Source organism: Patella vulgata, chromosome 7 (genome assembly GCF_932274485.2).
Source record: "Patella vulgata chromosome 7, xgPatVulg1.2, whole genome shotgun sequence".
NCBI classification, from domain to species: Eukaryota; Metazoa; Mollusca; class Gastropoda; family Patellidae; genus Patella; species Patella vulgata.
The window spans coordinates 66,230,316-66,250,706 of NC_065885.2; the positions used below are offsets into that span (position 1 = coordinate 66,230,316).

Below are 20,391 nucleotides of genomic sequence, written 5' to 3' on the forward strand. Positions count from 1 at the left end.
AGCACAATTACTTGGAAATCCGTTCCGTTATCGAAGTTCACTTCCATTACTTTGGGCAATTTTACGTAAAGGAAGTCAACATCTGTGTTACTATTTCTAGTAACCACAACACACGTTGTTTCGTTAACTCTTCTATTGTGCTTTCCAGAAATTGACATCCGATAACACGATATCACGCTTACACTTTTATAAGCAAAATATAACAGAATTAACATTTTTATCTCTATAACCGTGTGTCAGTATCATTAACAGTCCAAAGAAACATTCAAAGTCGATCCAAAGGCAAGTGAACCTTCACTGTAACCTGCATCTGACGATGTTCTGCTATGTAATTTTCGTGCTTTGCTTTAGGTGGTGACAGGAATAGGTCAATAATACAAACCTTTTGAAACAGACAGTGAAAGAGGTCGATGTTCAAAATGATAGCTAAATTTCCCTACACAATCTTGGCAGATTTACAAGGCTACATAGTACTTTGTCAAAGCACTTCGTGTCTGTAGGCCCGTTACAATAGGCCCTGTGCTAGTGACTGAAGGCCCAATCATAAGGTCCAATAATGAGTCAACGGTCGTACGTGACATGGAGTGGGGTCGCATGTCCATCCTCGTTGGTTTTCTCCGGGTCTTTCGGTTTCCTCCTACTGCTAAAGACCCCTACGCGCGAGCGAATTATTGAAATAAAATTGAACTATATGTTAGTCCCGAAATGACCTGGTTTGTGTCGAGTTGGACGTTAAACCCCTTTATCCCATCTACATACTGGGTCATTTCGGGAGTAGCATATGGTTCAATTTCATTTCCTGTATTTCGCTTGGACGCTTGGTTCTTTAACTCCATCACAATCAACAACTCTAAATTTATTTAAATTTACTTCAAAATACACAATTTAAATTCTATTCTACTTGAGACATGCTGTATTAGTTAATTAATATTTGTAATTTATCATACGTCAAAACAGCACCTAGAGAACAGCGATGAATTTTTTATTTGTATTTATTCAATAACAATATTTTTTTGTAAATCGGAATAATCAGTCCGTATTCATATTGAAACTGTATTATTTGGTGATTAAATGTTGATTTGACAATGAATAACGTTGATTACAATGAATAACGTTGATTACAATAACTATTTGTTTCTGTTTACAATACACACATAAAGAAAAATATTTAACGGTAATATAATTGATGATCAGCGTAATAATTCACGCCTGAAATAATTGTAAACATATAAGATTAGTCTGGTCAAATAATACCAAGCACCTGTGGCTAATGTGATAATAAATAATCGATCGTTTTCTACTTGATCCTTTGTATCTTGTCGTCTTGTTTGCCCCCTCAACATTTCCCGTATTCGGAGATCTTTTACATCCTTGAACTGATCATCTTCCATCAGACTTGGTTGTCCCTCCCTCTCCTTTACAGCCTGACGGTACATGTGTTGGGTGTAATATTGACCATTGTTGATCTGTACGGTTTGTTTGACCAAATTCATTACAGCTTTAAGTTCTGGTCCGGGAACTCGGTTGTTAATTGCTGCAATCCGTCCGCCTGCTTCCCGGATAAGTGCTTTTATTTCAGATGGACTGCCCTCAATATGCTGGCCAATCGTTGAACCATCATAATCCAGTGAATCTTTACCGGTGAAAATAAATACTGCGTACTTCATGAAATCCTGCCCAAACCAATATTTGAGATGTTTGATTATGTTCATCTCTTCCTGTGTAAATCTATCAATCTTCAGGACAAGCACGAACACGTGGGGACCTGGGTTTGAAAGCTCTATACATCGTGTAAGTTCTTCAAATGTTTCTGTGGTCGAAGTTGTAGTGTCAGCAATTCCTGGTGTATCAACAACAACTAGATTGGTTCCATCTCCAAGTTGGATCGACCCACGACGACATTCAGGTATCAATGTATTAGTGTTCTGTAGCGAGGTGGATTTAAACTCTTTTCTCCCAAGCAAATTATTTCCCAGCGAACTTTTGCCTGTGCCTGATTTTCCAATGAGCACCAGTCTTATATCTGAAAGATAGAAATAAACCCACAAAACTCTTAACATGATCTGAATATATGATAATGAAAGGAGAAAGGACGATAAATGGTCATTTCGAGACTAACATACGGTTCAATTTTATTTCAATAATTCACTTGTCAAGTAAAACTATTCGTATATCTGATGGATAAAAAATAATTAAATATTAATATCCACAAAGGAATCCTTAAGCTTGTTATTGTCCAATTTCCATGTCTTGTCTGACCAGTAGACAATATCACCACAGGGAGGGAAGGGAGCCCAGCCCCCCCCCCTCCCCAAACAATATCATTACAGGGGATTTTAATATTTCACAAAATGATAAACATACTGATATTCAATATTTACAGTTTTAAAAATGTCTTTCGTGCCTTTTCTTGGAATTTAAATTCAAAAGAAAGAAACTGTCTGATTTTATTACGATAAATCTTTTAATTTTTCTTCAAAAATACTTTTGATTTTAAACTCTTTATATTGTGGAAGCTAATTTTAAAGTAGCTAAGTCTCTAACTCAATATCATCCAAAATCTTCAACATTGAAAACACGATTTATTTGTCAAATTAAATCAACATTCATGTTGTGATCTTACCGGAAAAAGATGGGCTTTTGATATCCAATATTTAAGACAAAATAAACATTTTACCATTGGTACACGAATCGTGTACCATAATGCGCTTCAGCCCCAGTTGTATCAAGAGACTCGAGGGACGAGGCTAGACTCATTGCACCAAATCAAACGGCGTATGTAGTACGCTAGAACCAGACGCTAGAAATTTGCATTCGCTTGAGACTGCTGGCTTATTTCGCCGAACATAACTGATTTTAAATTGGAGTAAAAACGGAAACCATTGAATGTAAATCAGTTTATATACATTCACACTACAGTATTATATGCGTTGCGACCCTAAACTATATTTTTAAAGCAGGAATTAAACATAATAATATTTACAAAACCGCATCTATTAGTCCTACATTTCGTATTTATAATTAGGTGGTATTTACCAACTTCATTATAATTTCTTTTTATGAAAGGTTAAAATGCAGGCACCATAATCGAAGAACCCTAATTTAAAATGTTTTTAACATATGTATCAAAGACAGTTTTTTTCCAGTACCGAAATGATCTGTGGGACAAACTTATTTTTACTCCTGGATCTGCAATGGGTGTCTACGAAATATTAAATTTACCATTACACTTTAATAACATACTCCGGTAGTTAAAATCAAGTAACAATAATGACCTGCCCGAACCAGTAACGTCTTATGTAAACAATACACGCGCCACTGAGCCAATGATTGTTGCCGCGTGATGAGACGTCACGTGTTTAAGGTAGTCATCTTTTACAGAGATATTAGAAGACTTTCGTAATCCTCTGTGAAACAGATTGATCAATGAAGCTTCAATTCAACATAACTTTGTGAACAATGAATGAATTGAACCATTTTTGATAGATATTCCTTTCAGAGACCCATACTTCACAATATTAGACTTTGCAAGGTATTCCTTTTGCCTAAAACCAAGACTTTATTTTCCTATATTTATGAAAATCATAATTGTATTCAATGTTCTCAGTTAAATTCAACGAATTTGAGTGAATCTCATAATATTTGTTTATATTTAGGAGTGTAGGAAAATAAAACCATGCCATCTGCAAATTGGTTGATGAGCAGTAAAGTTATCTGATCAAAAATTAGTCCCGAAATGACTTAGTTTGTGTCAAGTGGACTATCGCTCTCTCTCTCTCTCTCTCTCTCTCTGTCTCTGTGATCAAAACTGGTCTTTGCAATCGTTCGTATACATGAGAAGCATATTAGGGCTACATTATTTTATATTTCGTTTCGGGATATATTATTTTGTATTTGCTTTACAGATCGCGAGATAACAAAACAACTAGTACTTTGAACGAAATCTAATCTTTTTTGTTCCTTGAATACATCAAAGTTCCAATTTAAAATCTAATCGAAGAGAGAGAGAGAGAGAGAGAGAGAGAGAGAGAGAGAGCGAAATGGGGTTTAACGTCCACTCGACACAAACTAGGTCATTTCGGGACTAACATATGGTTTAATTTCATTTCAATAATTCGCTTGCGCGTAGGGGTCTTTAGCAGTGGGAGGAAACCGGAGGACCCGGAGAAAACCCACGAGGTTGGACAGGCGATCCTACTCCTTGTCACGTACAACCGGGGATTCGATACCATGCCAGTTGACTCAACGACAGGTCTTATGATACAGCACGCACGTGCTAACCCCCCCCCCCCAATCGAAGTCTTGTGACATATACCTATAGCAATTCCTCATACGAATACACCAAAGACGATATTTATAAAATAAATAAATCAAACTTCTAACCTGTGTTATGAAAATCCATGTTGTATTCGTGTTAGCGTGTACAATCATATAATTCTGTCTATCGTTTAGCCTGGTAAACAATCTAAATGACGTGGTAGTACACCGTGACACACTATCAACATCTCAGTATTATATGGAAGCCTATTGCGGCCATTTCAGAATCTCGTCTTCTCGCCGCAAGATCACGAGAAGACGATAAGTCGAGGGCGAGAAGACGAGAAGACGAGAAGTCGAGGGCGAGAACACGAGAAGACGAGAACACGAGGAAATAGGGCGAGAATACGAGGATCTCGCCCCGAGAACACGAGATTACTTACACCTCGACTTCTCGCTCCCTCGTCCCTCGACTTCTCGCTCCCTCGTGTTCTCGCCTTTGAAAAACCTCGTGTTCTCGTCTTCTCGTCTTCTCGCCTTTGGGTTAATCTCGTCCTCTCGTCTTCTCGCTCCCTCGCTTCGTCACAATCTCGACTTCTCGTCTTCTCGTCTTCTCGCCTCGGAAGTGCAGTTTATACGCATGTCCACTGACCACCGTATCGGCATTTATATTTGGACATGGATTATAATAAACGGAAATGTTTGAAATTTAATTGTCCTAAACAATTTTAATCTCTTCTTGCACAGATAGTATTGTATTCTGTAATCGATTTTAAGTCTTCAGTCGAATCTATCTTTTCTCTCTATCTTCAATTACCTTCATCGGGTTTTTTGATGCGTGGACTTGTCAGTGCTGTAGGATGTAGAGCCTGACAAGGGACAACGTATAGTCGTTCGAATGGGATTAAAAGAACGAGGTCCCGTGCCCGGAATCGAAATGAAGTTGGCTCTACGGTGGCCCAGTGAGTAGGACGTTTGCTTTCTAACTTCATCAAAGTTCATCGTGATTTTTCTGGCGATGTCCACCCTTCTCAGTGGTGTAGGACGGAGAGCCTGGCAAGAGACAACATATAATCTTTCGGATGGAATAAAAATAACCGAGTTTCCATGTCCGGAAACTAAATGAAGTAGGAGCTACGGTGGGTCAGTGAGTGGGACGTTTGCTCTCTTACTTCAGTGGCGTAGGAGGAAAGCCCTCGCGAGGGACCACGTATAGTCGTTCGGATGGTATAAAAAATGAAGTGGGAGTTAGGGTGGCTCAGTGAGTAGGACGTTTGCTCTCTAACATCATTAAAGTTCGGAGCCACGGTGGTTAAGTGGGTAAGACGCTGGCTTACTAAACTGGAGATCACGTGTTCGATCCCTGCATTGGCCGAGAAAGTTCATCGGGGTTTTCCGACGTGGTTTCCCCTTGTCAGTGGTACAGGGCGGAAGGCTTAGCAAGGACAGCTGTCTAGTTGTTCGGATGGGACGAAAAACCGAGGCTATCAATTGGCGTGCACGTAATTGGCAGTTTGAATTCGATATAAGCAGAGGCCTTGGTGCCGCTGCCCGGGCACAATTTTCCGGAATCTAAATGAAGTGGGGGCTACGGTGGCTCAGTGAGTAGGACGTTTACTGTCTAACTTCATCAAAGTGCATCGGGATTTTTCTCCTCCCTTGTCAGTTGTGTAGGATGGAGGACGGGGGCGGGGGGGGGGGGCTGGCAACGGATAACGTGTAGTCGTTCAGATGGGACAAAATAACCGGTGTCCTGTGTACACTTTGGCGTCTGTCATTGAGTCAAGTGGCTCGGTTTCGATTCGCCGCTTGAACGTGACAATGATTAGGATCGTCTGTCCAATCGTGTGGATTTTTCTCCGGGTTCTCCGGATTTCCCCCACTGCTAAAGACCCCTAAACGCAAGCAAATTATTGAAATAAAATTGTTAGTATCGGAATGACCTGGTTTGTGCCTCTCTTTCACACTCATTGGTGTCCAGGTACAAGAGCCCTTTACCGTTGGAATTCGAAATAAGAGTAGGCCCTCGTAGCACACTGCATGACGTATATTCGCATTCATTAGCTCAGTTGGAGAAGAACAGTATGGGTTTTGGTAGCCGAATGGTTAACGCATTCGCATTTGATCATAAGGACTGTCATTGAATCGGGGTGTTCTCACTTTCCCAGCAGCTATTGTTTTCCAGGTAAAATCATTGGACCAGTACTAATTAGGGTAACAATGGTGTTAAAACTATAGTCTTTTTCATATCAATATTAACCACTTTACATAAAAGTTATTTTATTAACAAATTTAGCATGTACATATATATTTTTCATATCAATATTAAATACAAGTTATTTTATTAACAAATTTAGTATTGTACATGTATATTTAAAATCCGACTTAATTTAATTATTCAAAACAAGATATAATTCCTCAAAAATGCTTTTACATGATAGTTTAAGATATAATAAAAAGACCTGAAAATACTGGAAATTGGAGATTACTGTCAGTAAGTAAAGCTAACAACTGCCTTAAAAAAAACCTGTCAACCACAAATCCATATTTTAAAAATATTTGATCAAGAGCAGGTTTGCTATTACAATATGGAGGTTTAGAGATTGAAAATATTCTTTGGCTGTCAAGCAGTTTGGTGGTATATTTCAACAAAAACAAAGCTCTTTACATAATTCTTCATTAATAATAATGAACATTTGTACATGGAAAAATGAAGACTTTAAAGAAAACGAAAAAGAATATGTTACCCTTATTAACAAGGGAAATAACTCTCCCAAATATTTGTCAAGTTCTCTAAGACAGGCAAACACAAATTTCAAGCAAGTAAAAAATGAAAATTTCCATGGATGTATCAAATAATGGGTAACAACAAAATACAAATGTCCAAAGGAAAGTTCATGAAAAATTTAACAATAATAAAATTATCCATTCAAATTCTTGTACATGTAACATTTACATTATACTATTTAAATGAATTTTTTATAGTATAACAATAACATTCAGAATCTATTCTACAAAAATAAAATCAGTGTGTTACAATAGTATTACCCTCAAATCTTTTTCTAAAATCTTACCAAGGTATTATAATATTAATCCGAAATCTATTATTTAAAACATCAACAACATGAAATAAAACTATCACCTTATCAGTAAATTATAACAGTAAAACATGATGTTATGAAATCATGAAAATTTTTTGAGAGTAACGAATTTGCATTCTAAATGTTTAAATGAACAATTTAAAATCTAACAATTATTGAACCCCAAAAGTATCATGACTTTAAAACAAGAACAGCAACAATGCAGAATTCCTATTATTCTACCTTAAATGTACAGCTTGTTTCAATGATTAGCTTAATCTCTGTTTGAAAATGTATAAAATTTTGCACAATAACTCTGCCTAAGTATGTAATTCCTTAGTGAGAATGGCATAAATTGATTCAGTCTCGTTGATAAAAATTTAGATGGAACTCGACTACTGACAAAGTTAATGTACCAGTCCCAAAATGAAATGTATAGATGAGAGTTGCACATTTTTAATGTTTATGCAACGCAGCCGCATATTTAGAGACAAAATGAACGGAGGATAATTTTACAAATATACCAAATTGTGAATGGACAAACTAAATGACCAACAGATTTTTCCATTAAAGTAAACGGACATCTTATCAAAAGTACAATAAGATCAAGTTTAATTAAGAAAATTCATTACAAAGATTTTACAAATATACAAAATTGTGGATGGACAAACTAAATGACTAACAGATATTTCCATCAAAGTAAACGGACATCTTATCAAAAGTACAATAAGATCAAGTTTAATTAAGAAGATTCATTACAAAGATTTCTTGCAGTGTGTTTAAAGCCTCATTTACAAAGTACCACTCATAAAAGGGGCCATGGCTCGGTCCCTTATCCCCAATTTTATCCACACTATGTGCTGCTTGCAACGATACATATCACAGTATTTCTTCTTGGACGTGTTTCCAGTTCTGTAAGAAATGTCAACAAAACAATGGCGACATATTGTCACATTATTAGTCACTGCTTTTCCATCTGATGTTTTTAATTCAAAATGTTCGCATGTCTGAGATTTGTGGTTCGGCGTAGGGGAATGTACTTTCAGTGGGACAAGTTTCAATGCAGAAAGCCATCCCTTTTCCTTGTCGCATGAACTACAGGGGAGTATTCTGCATGATAGTTGAGCATCGGAAGAAAACGGACAGTTAAAATATCTGTACCATGTTAACCGAACCGTGGTACGGAATTTAAAGCACCTTGACCCGAAATGTGACATCTAAACCACTGTATACCATCTCATGGTACCAGTATATTGCTGCAACCATACTTCATCCATTCAAAGTTTGACGGTTCAGTAATTAGTTATATCACTTTTTGGCACACTTGAGTCTTCCTCTTTTTCATGATTTCTGTCCGTTATCTGGGTTTATTTCAAAAATGCACCTGCAAAACAAATATTCTCGATCAGGTTTTTTCTTATGACATCCATTTCAAAAGAACACATTTAAATTAAGGAAAAGGGAGCTAAATGTGCGAGAAAATAAAGTTTCATGTCCACAAACAGGAGACTAAACATATCACACAGGAGAATAGTACCAGTGTAGACTGGAATAACCAGACACCAATGACTGCCATTCAATTTGGACACTTTGCATATTTTGCCGAGCATAACTGATTAGAAATTACACTAAAAACAGAAACGACTGAATGTAAATCAGTTTATATACATTCATTTTACATTATTGCTTAGCGACCTATTTGTGTTCATTTCTAGGTGCCAAAGAATACAGATTTAGCTCCTTTACTTTTAAGTTAGGTTGAACTTCTCTGATCATATTGGTATTCGCTAAAGCAACACCCATCGTTTTATCGTGGGTTAAAACCCACGCTTTCTAATCTTCTCTCATTACCGCATCTTGGGTTTCTGATCAGATTTTTGGACAAACCAGTGGCGACTCTGCACCTATGACAGGTAATAACCAGATTAAAATGGGATTCACTTGTTGCTAATAGGGCCCACCCCAAGGGAGAGAAATTTTTGGACTAATAATATATAACATGTAGAATTTTATTTCAATAATTCACTTTAAACCGTAGGTATTTATAAACAGTGCGAGGAAAACGAACATACATACATTCTGACCTAACTAAGGCCCATGTTAGACCATGAACCTTATATAATAAGCGCCATGGTTAGACCATTCATCAAACCACCCCCTCAAATTTCAAGGTCCAAGCAGAGGGCAGGAAGTGTTGGTTTTCACTGACAATGTCGTTGATGCGCTCAATTCCCAAAATTATTATCTTCAATCTAGTAATTTTTCTTTTACTCTTACCTTTGAAAAAATTTCAGTAACCCAAAGAAAGGCTGGGTAGGCTACTCAATAGATGACAGGAATGGCACTCAAAGATGCAATAAGTTGTGCCTAAAAAAATTAGTAAAATGAAAAATTAAAGATCTTATTATCCAGACGTACATTGACAATTCCCTCAATATAAATTCTTAATGCTTATTAATAATGATGGTTTTCAGTGGTAGTCTATTATACTAAGATAAAGATAGACATGAAGCCCAGAAATGTTAGCCCTTCATATAGTTCATATATTTATTGCTATCAATGAGTTTGAATGGGTTATGTCATCCGAGTAGCCTCAACTAGAACTGAAGCCTTCGAAAACAATGCTAAAAAATATTAGGCCTAGCAGTAGCACTAGCAGTATGTCAATTTGTCAAAAATCAGTTACCCCGTACATTTTTACGAATGTCAAGAATCAGTCTGTATCAAACAAAGATGTGCGCCTACTATATAAACATTACTTACCTAAAACTGCAATGCTGGGTATTGACTGCAGTGTTCAACCATTGAACTATACCATCTATGGTTCAACTATTGTGCTCGATGCAGAGGGATTCCTCTTTGCCTCTAACTAACGGTATTCGCAGTAATGGCGCCCAGGAAAACCGATGACGTCACTCTAATTTAAGCACCCGTATGTCATATTTACGGAAGAAATTTCGACTTCTCAAATATTTACAGACTTGTGTCTGTTATCAGGATGACAGAACTGCGCTGTAGGCGTTTTACAGAAACAATAAAATTGTAAAAATTACAGAAAAGGCTTACAGTGTACGTATGGTCCCTTGCCAGGGCTTTCCTCCTACTCCACTGAACTTTTGAAGTGAAGTAATCTTGAGTGCAAACGTCCCACTCACTGACCCACTGTAGCTCCTACTTCATTTAGATTCCGGACATGGGAGCTCGGTTATTTATATTCCATCCGAACGATATGTTGTCGCTTGCCAGACGCTTCGTCCTACACCACTGACAAGGTGGACATCGCCAGAAAAATCACGACGAACCTTGATGAAGTTAGAGAGCAAACGTCCTACTCACTGGGCCACCGTAGAACCAACTTCATTTTGATTACAGACACGGAACCTCGTTTTGTTTTAATCCCATTCGAACGACTATGCGTTGACCCTTGTCAGACTCTACATCCTACAACACTGACAAGACCACTCAGCAAAAAACCCGATGAAAAGTTAGAGGGCAAAGAAAGATTCGACTGAAGACTTTTAAAATCGATTACAGAATACAATAATATCTGTGCAAGATGAGATTAAAATTGTTTAATTAGGACTATTAACTTTCTAGACCTTCATACATTTCCGTATATAATTCATGGCCAAATATAAATGCCGATACGGTAGTCAGTGGACATGCGTATAAACTGCACTTCCGAGGCGAGAAGACGAGAAGTCGAGATTGTGACGAAGCGAGGAAGCGAGAACACGAGAAGACGAGATTGACTCAAAGGCCAGGGAGCGAGGGAGCGAGAACACGAGAAGTCGAGGGCGAGAAGACGAGAAGTCGAGGGCGAGAGTGCGAGAACACGAGGTTTTTCAAAGGCGAGAACATGAGGGAGCGAGCAGTCGAGGGACGAGGGAACGAGGTGAAAGTAATCTCGTGTTCTCGGGGCGAGATCCTCGTATTCTCGCCCTATTTCCTCGTGTTTTCGCCCTCGACTTCTCGTGTTCTCGTCTTCTCGCCCTCGACTTCTCGCGGCGAGAAGACGAGATTCTGAAATGGCCGCAATAGGCTTCCATAGTATTATGTGCAGTAAAGTATGGAAGCGTATAGGGGTCAATAGCATACAGTGTGCTATGAGGGGAATTTTGCCCGGCCAGCGGCACTATCGCCTACTCTTATATCGAATTCCAACTGCCAGGGGATCTTTTACGCGCATTCCAATATATATACTTGAGACCTCGGTTTTCGTCTCATCCGAAGGATTAGACAGCTGTCCTTGTCAGGCCCTCCGTTCTACACCACTGATAAGGCGAAACAACGTCGGAAAATCCTGATGAACTTTCTCGGCCAATGTAGGGATCGAACACCCGACCTCCAGGCTAGCGAGCCAGTGTCTTAACCACCTAGCCACCGTGGCTCCAGCATAAAAGATACCCCGATATTAATAAGGTAATAGGTTAATATAATATTGTAATAATTAAAATAATTTTAAACTCGAAAAACATTTTTTTGGCAGGTTCTTTGAATCAATGCGCCAAGGTGTATTTTGTGATTTCGTTTTAGAAGCGCACGTTTGCTTTAAGACAGTGCTATTACGAAACATTGTCAATATATTTTATAGTTTATGTCAAACTGGAGCATGTTTATAAATGGAATATGTTGACGAAACTTCAGAATAGCAATAACATAACGTAAATATGACCATTTAGAACACTTAAGGCTGTGTGTATCTATTATTTTATTAACTCTTTATGTTGTATGTATCCATTAATTTTATTAACCCTTTATTTTGTGTGTATCCATTAATTTTATTAACCATTTATGTTGTATGTATCCATTAATTTTATTATACTCTAATGTATGTTGTATGTATCCATTCCGTTTTAAATGCGCATGTTTATGTTATGATATTGGTATTATGACGTTTTGTCAACATATGACATTTATCAGCATGCGCAGTGGTTACATATGCTGATAATGCTGTAAAATAGTAAAATCTTAACGCAAACATGCGAATTGTAAAACAAAAAGACGACACACAAAATGAGGCGTTGATTCAATTAAATCAGTAAAAATTGTCAGAGTTAAAATCATCCCAACTATCACAATATGTTAACATATTACCTTACTGTGATACTCGTGATATCTTTTGCGCATTTGAACCCTACACGCTTCCATATTATTGACATACAGCAAATCAATTGACCCCTACACGCTTCCATATTATTGATATACAGCAAATCCCTATCAATGATGAAGAACGAAGTAGACTAAAGCTTGTTTTGTTTATTATGTTTTAATATAATCCTAAAAGTTTTAATTCAGATATCTATAAAACATATTTCCTCTTGAGTAATTTTGTTATTTACACGGATGCTACTTTTATTTGATGCATTCTACCCTACATACGTTTTTATTGAAGGCGAAATTCGTGGTAGTATAGCTTACGCAAAGAAGTTGAAATTCTCTGGGATTTCAACGTTCACTGACACTGGAACGATCGAGGTCATACGCTATCAAGAGTATGAAGAGTATTGATTGCGCGGAGAATGTGAAATTCTCTGGGAAATGAACGTTCACTGGAACGACTTGTCGTCATACGCTATCTAACAACACGTGAAGAGTACTGATTGCATGGCGAAGGTGGATTTCACTGGGAATGTAACATTCACTAGAACGACTAGATTTAATATTTATTTCGGGCACGGTAGTGCGACATTTTGTATCAACAACACATGAAAACTATTAAAAAGCTTTGATAATTTAAATATATTATTAAGGCGAGAGAGAGAGAGAGAGAGAGATGGGTTTAGCGTCCACTCGACATAAACTAGGTCATTTCTGGACTAACATTACTTACATACCTATACAATTTTCAAAGCTTAAACCATGCATTTCGTTCGTGATTAGCAATCAAATTGAAAAGCGTTTTCATACCAATTTTATAACAGTGTAGAATGTTTTTTTTTATTTTCCTGATAAGGATAGATGTCTAGTCATTCGGATGAGACGAAAAACCGAGGTCCCGTGTACACATTGGCGTGCACGTAAAAGATCCCTTGGCAGTTGGAATTCGATATAAGAGTAGGCCGTAGTGCCGCTGTCCGGGCAAAATTTCCCTCATAGCACACTGTAGGACGTTAAACCCCATTTCATTTCCCAACATTGGTGTTTGTTAATTCTCCGATTTCAACGTGCTTCATACTTACGTCATGGGGCCTGTTTCACGAACTTTTAACTCAGATAAAATCCAAATTTTGGTAATTTGATTGGATAAGATTAGATTGATTTTAGTGCTTAGCCAATCAAAATTGAAGTATCTACTAACATTTGGATGCTATCTTTGTTAAGATTTCGAGAAACAGGGCCCAGGTTAGAGGACGAATTTGGCAGATGCGTTTGCAGATGAAAAACTTAAACCAGATACGCAGAACACTAGATTGATTGGATGAACAGCAAATTTCTTCTACTACAACAGAAAATGTTTCTGCTGCATGTATGTCACATCAGAGTAAAGTAATCGAATTGCTCTTAACTGTCATTCACCTTAAATCTGCAGTTGAAGTAGAACGTGATACAAAATGGCTTATTGTTTACAAGATATTGGAAAGTTTTGACACCCTATAGCTCATTTGTTTTCATGTACGAATCTGTTTATCTTTTAATCAGTTTAGAGAGAAATGGGGTTTAACGTCCACTCGACACAAATTCGCTTGCGCGTAGGGGTCTTTAGCAGAGGGAGGAAACCGGAAGAACCGGAGAAAACCCATGAGGGAATCGAAACCACGCCAGTTATACCTTATAATACAACGCACACACGCTAACCATTCGGTCATCCACCCCCAACAAACCCCTCAGTGGGTTTTAGACCATGTAAATGTAGTACAGGCATACATGAACACGACACCAAGGGATCTCAATATGAAACGAAAGTCTGCGGAATGGCATAAGAGGCTGCTGGAGCAAAAACCGTGCATGACGCTAGTCTGAATACCGTTTTTAATGTTATATAAATTATTATTTAGACATTTGTTCACACGAGGAGCTTCTAATCAGCTCTCTAGATGATCAACTCTCTAGACCATCGGATGGCGCAGATGTAAACGGATTATAATACTATCTCCATTTAATGATTTAATTTAAAACTGGAGTCGCATTTAATGTTATCTAAAACACAACCGGTCTTATGTTACTTAAATATGCTCCATATTACCTGACAAGAATTGACACAATTAGAAATACAAAACGTATAATTTTTAGATCGCAAGGTAAGATAGTATACTTTCAGGACATATTTGAGAGAGAGCGAGAGAGAGAGAGAAATGGGGTTTAACGTCCACTCGACACAAACTAGGTCATTTCGGGACTAACATATGGTTTAATTTTATTTCAATAATTCGCTTGCGCGTAGGGGTCTTTAGCAGTGGGACGAAACCGGGGGACCCGGAGAAAACCCACGAGGTTGGACAGGCGACCCTACTCCTTGTCACGTACATCCGGGGATTCGAAACCACGCCAGTTGACTCAATGACAGGCTTTGTGATACAGCGCGCACGTGCTAACCACTCGGCAATCCAGGACATATTTATTTGAAACATTAAAGATATACATTACATTTTAAAGTTGATTTGGACAAAAAATAAAATATTGTAAATTATATTAGTTCTGAAACTAATTCTACAAAAATACTTCCCTGGTGTCATATGGGGTTAATTTAAAATGGTTTCAGGACATATTTATTTGAAACCATTTTAATTTAACGCCATATGACCCCAAAGAAGTATTTTTGTAGAGTTAGTTTCAGAACTAATATAATTTACTACTTTTTTTGGGCTGAATCAATTTTAAAATGTAATGTTTATTTTTAATTATGAATATAAAACACCATTGAGGATCTTCACTAATGATAATGGCGTTATATTTTATCAGTTGTTTACCATTGCGAACGCTATGTCAATTTAACCAAATATCATGACATTATTTTTGTCAAGTTAGTTTCAGAACTATTGTTATGTTTCGCTGGTGATTGCTGAGTTTTTGGTCTACTTTTCAATGTTAACATGACGTGTCAAGCGGGGTGGTTTCAATCACTTTTTTACGTGACAAAAATTAGGCAAATTTTATCCTATAGCTCCCATTTTAAAATTGCTTACATGAAAAGCTACGGTACTAAAAAATTAGGCAAATTTTATTCTTTAGCTCCCATTTTAAAATTGCTTACATGAAAAGCTACTAAAATGGCCGAATGGTTAACACATAATAAGGAGTAGGGTCGTCAGTGAAACGTCTATACATATTCGGCGAATATCGGTAGAATCCCTCAACCCCAGCAACAAAAAAAAAACGAGGTCTGCCGAATGCGTCTATTTGTGTGACGTCAGCGCATGGCGGCAGTGACAAAATGAAAATGGACGAAAACGATGTAAATATTGGAAACAAGTGGCGATGATATCGTTTTGTGGGAGTATTTATGCAAATCAAAACGACTAGATTGAAGGAAAAACATATCTGAGTGAATTGACAGAGGTTTGGTTGCCTGACATTACGAATTTTTGAAAAAAAAAACGAGCCGAAGCGAGAGCAGGTAAGATCGAGTTTTCAACAGGCATTGCATTCCTGTTGTTTTTTTTATTATATATTGTCTGGTACGACATGGTGTATGCATATATATATACGGATAGAAGGTCAGATTCCTGTGCATTAAACAACATTTCATTTAAGTGATTTCATTCATAGTATTTACATATAAATGGAATGGAGTTTAACGCCCTATCTACATATCAAACTGCTTTTCTCTGCCTAGCATAAACAGAACTTCCCCAAGTTTGGATATCAATTAGAAATAGAGTAACCACACGACTGACAAAAACGAAGCCGCTTTAATAGTCAGGGGCGGATCTAGGAATTTTGAAAGGGGGGGGGGGGCGCCGCAAAATGTGGGCATTGACCGCGGTGGGTTTTTTTTTTTTTTTTGGGTGGGGGGGGGGGGGGTTATGATGGGGAAAAAAGACGAATCTATTCCTTAGCCACTTCACTATTTAAGCCTTGTAACTTGTACTGTGCACACATGAAACAATGCTACATCAAGTTGCACTCATGCACGTAGGTGATGGGCATGAGTGTATACGCCGCCGATTCCACAAGATGCTATCATTGATGTCTGTCTATAGTCACTCTATAGGATTAGGGCACCGTTAGCGAAACCACAAGAATTCGTTTGAAAGTGGAAGCATTAATTAGACCAGACTGATATGTTTGAGTCGATGGTTTGAGTCATTTGGGATCCCTGCAACGGGTTGGGAACGGACATATCTCGGTCTGGGAAAAGGCACTTTCAGTAGTAAAAAAGGGCACTGTCGAAAATTAGGGGGGGGGGGGGAGACGGCGCCCCTTGTATCCGCCTCTGATAGTCCTCTTCGCGTATTTCGTCGAACATAATTAATAGTCCCCTGCTTCCCGCGAAAGTTGAGGGACAATAAAGCAACCTTTGGTAAAACAATTCCGCACAATAACTGTCCTAAACTATTGTACACACTAGAGGAGTCAAGTCTTTAACACAATATCAACTACAGTCTTCGACATTGCAAACACGACTTCTTGGTCAATTTAAATCAACATTCATGTTGTTATCTTACCGTTAAAAGTAAAAGTTTGGCTTCTGATATTTAAGAGAATGGAAATTTTAAAATTGGCAAACGAATCGCGTGCCAGAATGCTTTCGAACGCCATTTGCATGAAGCGACTCGATGATCGAGGCTAAACATGCACCATATAGGACAAAACTACTGGTGTAGACTAGAATAACCAGACGCCAAAGACTGTCGTTCATTTCGGACTCTTCGCGTATTTCGTCGAACATAACTGATTAGAAATTAAAATAAAAACAGGAACGATTGAATGTAAATCAGTTTTTATACATTCATATTACATTATAATATGTGTTGCAACCTATTTATGTCCTTTCTCGGTGCCAAAGAATATCGATATAGCTTCTTTAATTGTAAACATATGATGTCATTATAATAATGAATATGGGGTGCTTAGATATGCAAATCAAAATAAAATTAAGTAATAATATTTTTATTACTAAAAAAACCAAAAACCCCAAAAAAGCATAATATAATAAGAAAATATTCTACCTTAAGTTAAAATATAAACGTGACGTCACCATTTTATGTTCGTAGTAATATTAACAGAATTAGATTTATTTTCAATTGATCTTAAGTGCGTTCTAGATATATATATTTTCATATTGTCACAATTTCTTCCACGTTCAAAATGCCGGATAGAACCGAGTTACTTTTCAAAAACGTTCTCTTACGTAATACGCATTAAAACTGAAAACTAATAGGGGGAAGAAGTTTAAGAATTATCGACATTCGGGAATAACCATGGACAGGTGGAAATGGTGATTCGGTATTTGTCTTTAGTAAACTGAAGATGACATTAAACAAATCGTTACATAAGGTATGGCGGATATGTGGATACACTGCTTTCCCACCAAATTCGTATTTTTCTAAGTTTTAGGTTGGAGTATTTAAAAAAACCCACAGGAATAATACTATATTTCACAGACCACCCCTCCAGGTTACCTCTCTCACAGCAACTGTTTCATTCACTCATTCAACTTCTACAAAGTATCCAGTGTGCAAGTCAGTTACCGACATCGACCTCGGGATCAAGTTAGATAAACACCGTCTTTTCGGTGCACAACTTTGCATGAGCTCGGATGTTCATCTAACTTGAACCCCTCTGTCTCAATCGATAACCCTTACTTATCCCCTTTTCAATATTACGTTTCAATTATATCATAGGTAACGTCAGATGTGTTGTGTAGATATCAGCTAATACAACCATAATGCCATGCATTATCAAATTTATGAAGTACTATAATTAACTAAACAAGATAAATGGATAAAACAAGATGACCGTCGAATGACATCCACATCTGACGGTATTTCTACTATTGATCTAACTAATAGTACATCGCTTTTGTGCTATTTGGGCTAGAGCAGTAACGAGAATTGGACCAACTGTCTCAATAAGACTTGTAAGGATCAAACTAGAACTTGCTAACAACTCCCGCAGAATACTACGGGAATCGGAACTCATGTTTTCACCCAACCCAGCCATTAGTTTCTCTTTCTCCTGTGGCATTTCTGTTTGTTCACGTTCAGCATATTGCCTTTCTGTTTTACGCCCTTCTTCCATGCTCTTCATTTTCTCTCGCATGGCCTCTTCAGCGGCTAAATATATTTTGCCGGTGTAATGATTTCCACCATTTTCTTGAATGGTTTTATGCACCAGGTTAATTATCCCGTCAATATCTGCATGTGTATCAGGAGCATGGTTATTTATAGCAGCACAACGTGAATGGCAGCGCTGTAATAATAGGTTGAGCTCGTGTGGGGTTGTCTTGTCATTGAGATAATCAGATAATGTTTTCCCCTCATGTTCCAGAGAGTCTTTTCCAGTGAAGATGACAACAACATGATGGACAACCGTTTCCCCAAAGACGGCTACTAGATGATCTACTGTGTCCAAATCTTCCTTTGTAAATCGACCGATTCGGAGTACAAAGAAAAAAACGTGGGGACCAGGAGACGACAGTCCAATACATCGAACAATTTCCGTCATTGTTTCCTTATTGGATTGTCTGGTGTCAAAAAGGCCGGGGGTGTCCACTACACATAATGTAGTGCCGTCACTACGCTTACCCTGGCCGAATTGACAGATGGACGTGACTGATGTTCCAGTAGAACTTGATTGGAAGCAGTTGTTCTGTATCAGGTGATTTCCCAGGGAGCTCTTACCCACTCCTGTTTTACCAAGAATGACGATCCTAATTTCTGAAGATAGAACAAACACATGTATCATCATTCCGAATTCAAACAAACCTAGAAAATTGGGAGTTCCTCATACACGCACCAACCCATAATAATGCAGTTTCTGGAGTATTTAAACCGAATTGGGAATTATTACCACCTGTCCTCAGCGGAGAAAGAATATGCTTGTACTGTGGATATTGATAAAACTATATAATATTTAATTAGAGCTATTAAGATATCATATACATACCACTGTTCGAATTCTCTGATGGCATGGTTTCAATGTGCAGATCTGTAAAATATGAAATATATATATATATATACAAGCAAGGTTAGAGCCACACACCCGCGAAAACAGAAAAGATCTGAAAAACCATGCTTACATAATTTATGTATGTGAACCACCCTGACAAACAGAGAGAGGTAGAGAGAAGTTGGGTTTAACGCCCACTCGTCGCAAACAAGTATATAAAACGTGACGTTATGTTACGCCTAATTGCCGAGGAAGTGTTGGACATATTATTCAACGATGAAAACAGTGAACTCAGCTGAAATTTGATGACAACTTTTGACGAGTGGACACCTCGATAGCAACAAACTCTGTTGGGAGGGTTGGTGTGTTGAATACCGGTGATAATGAATTAAATTTGGATAGAAATTCCTGGTCACTTGGGAAAATATATCGGAAAAGTTCACCGAAATTCTGGATTAAAATATAACATTGATCTTCCTGTTGAGACTTTATATTAGGGATATTATTTATCATGCATTGACCGTGGAGTCAAACCGCTATACTAAAGATTGCCGTGACAATAATACCAATTTGATATCTTCATCAAGATTTCGTAAATGGAGAGATTTGTCTGAGGAAGAAATGATAGTATTTATTTGTTTAGTAATTCGTCTACTATTGATAAATCTTCAGGGTACTTCTGATTCAGTCGCAAGTGTCCCTTTTTGGGTTCGGTCATGCCATGTGACAGATTTCGAAATATTTGATCATTTTTTCATCTGAATGACAATGCCAATTTGTTTCCATGTGGTGATGATGGACACGATCCCCTCTTCTTTTTCGGAAATATATCCTCCCCCACCCGCCTGAGAAACTATCAACCGACGAAGGTGTAATTCCATGGCGCGGCAAGTTAGGATTTAAAACATATAATCCGAATAAACCTGATAGGTATGGTATCAAAACTTTGCAATTCAACTGATCGTTACTGTGTAAAACATAGAATTTATACAGGTGTGGC

The 20,391-nt window shown here is 37.7% G+C and overlaps 1 protein-coding gene across 3 annotated transcripts in view; it reads right to left on the bottom strand.

Annotated features, from left to right (window-relative positions):
• The window catches only part of LOC126826748 (GTPase IMAP family member 9), a 132,834-nt gene that overhangs the window by 44,904 nt on the left and 67,539 nt on the right, over window positions 1-20,391 (bottom strand). The window contains exons 4-6 of one of the 3 annotated variants that reach the window (XM_050555803.2): window positions 19,389-19,430; window positions 19,028-19,159; window positions 844-2,023 (exon numbers count right to left, since the gene is read on the bottom strand). The exons of 1 other annotated variant lie outside the window; for it this stretch is intronic. In XM_050555803.2, the coding sequence (XP_050411760.1) occupies window positions 1,191-2,023; window positions 19,028-19,159; window positions 19,389-19,430 (1,007 nt within the window). In that variant the 3' untranslated portion in view covers window positions 844-1,190. Of the gene's footprint in view, window positions 1-843; window positions 2,024-19,027; window positions 19,160-19,388; window positions 19,431-20,391 lie in introns of those variants that run through there. One more of the 3 variants, XM_050555811.2, reaches the window with a different exon arrangement.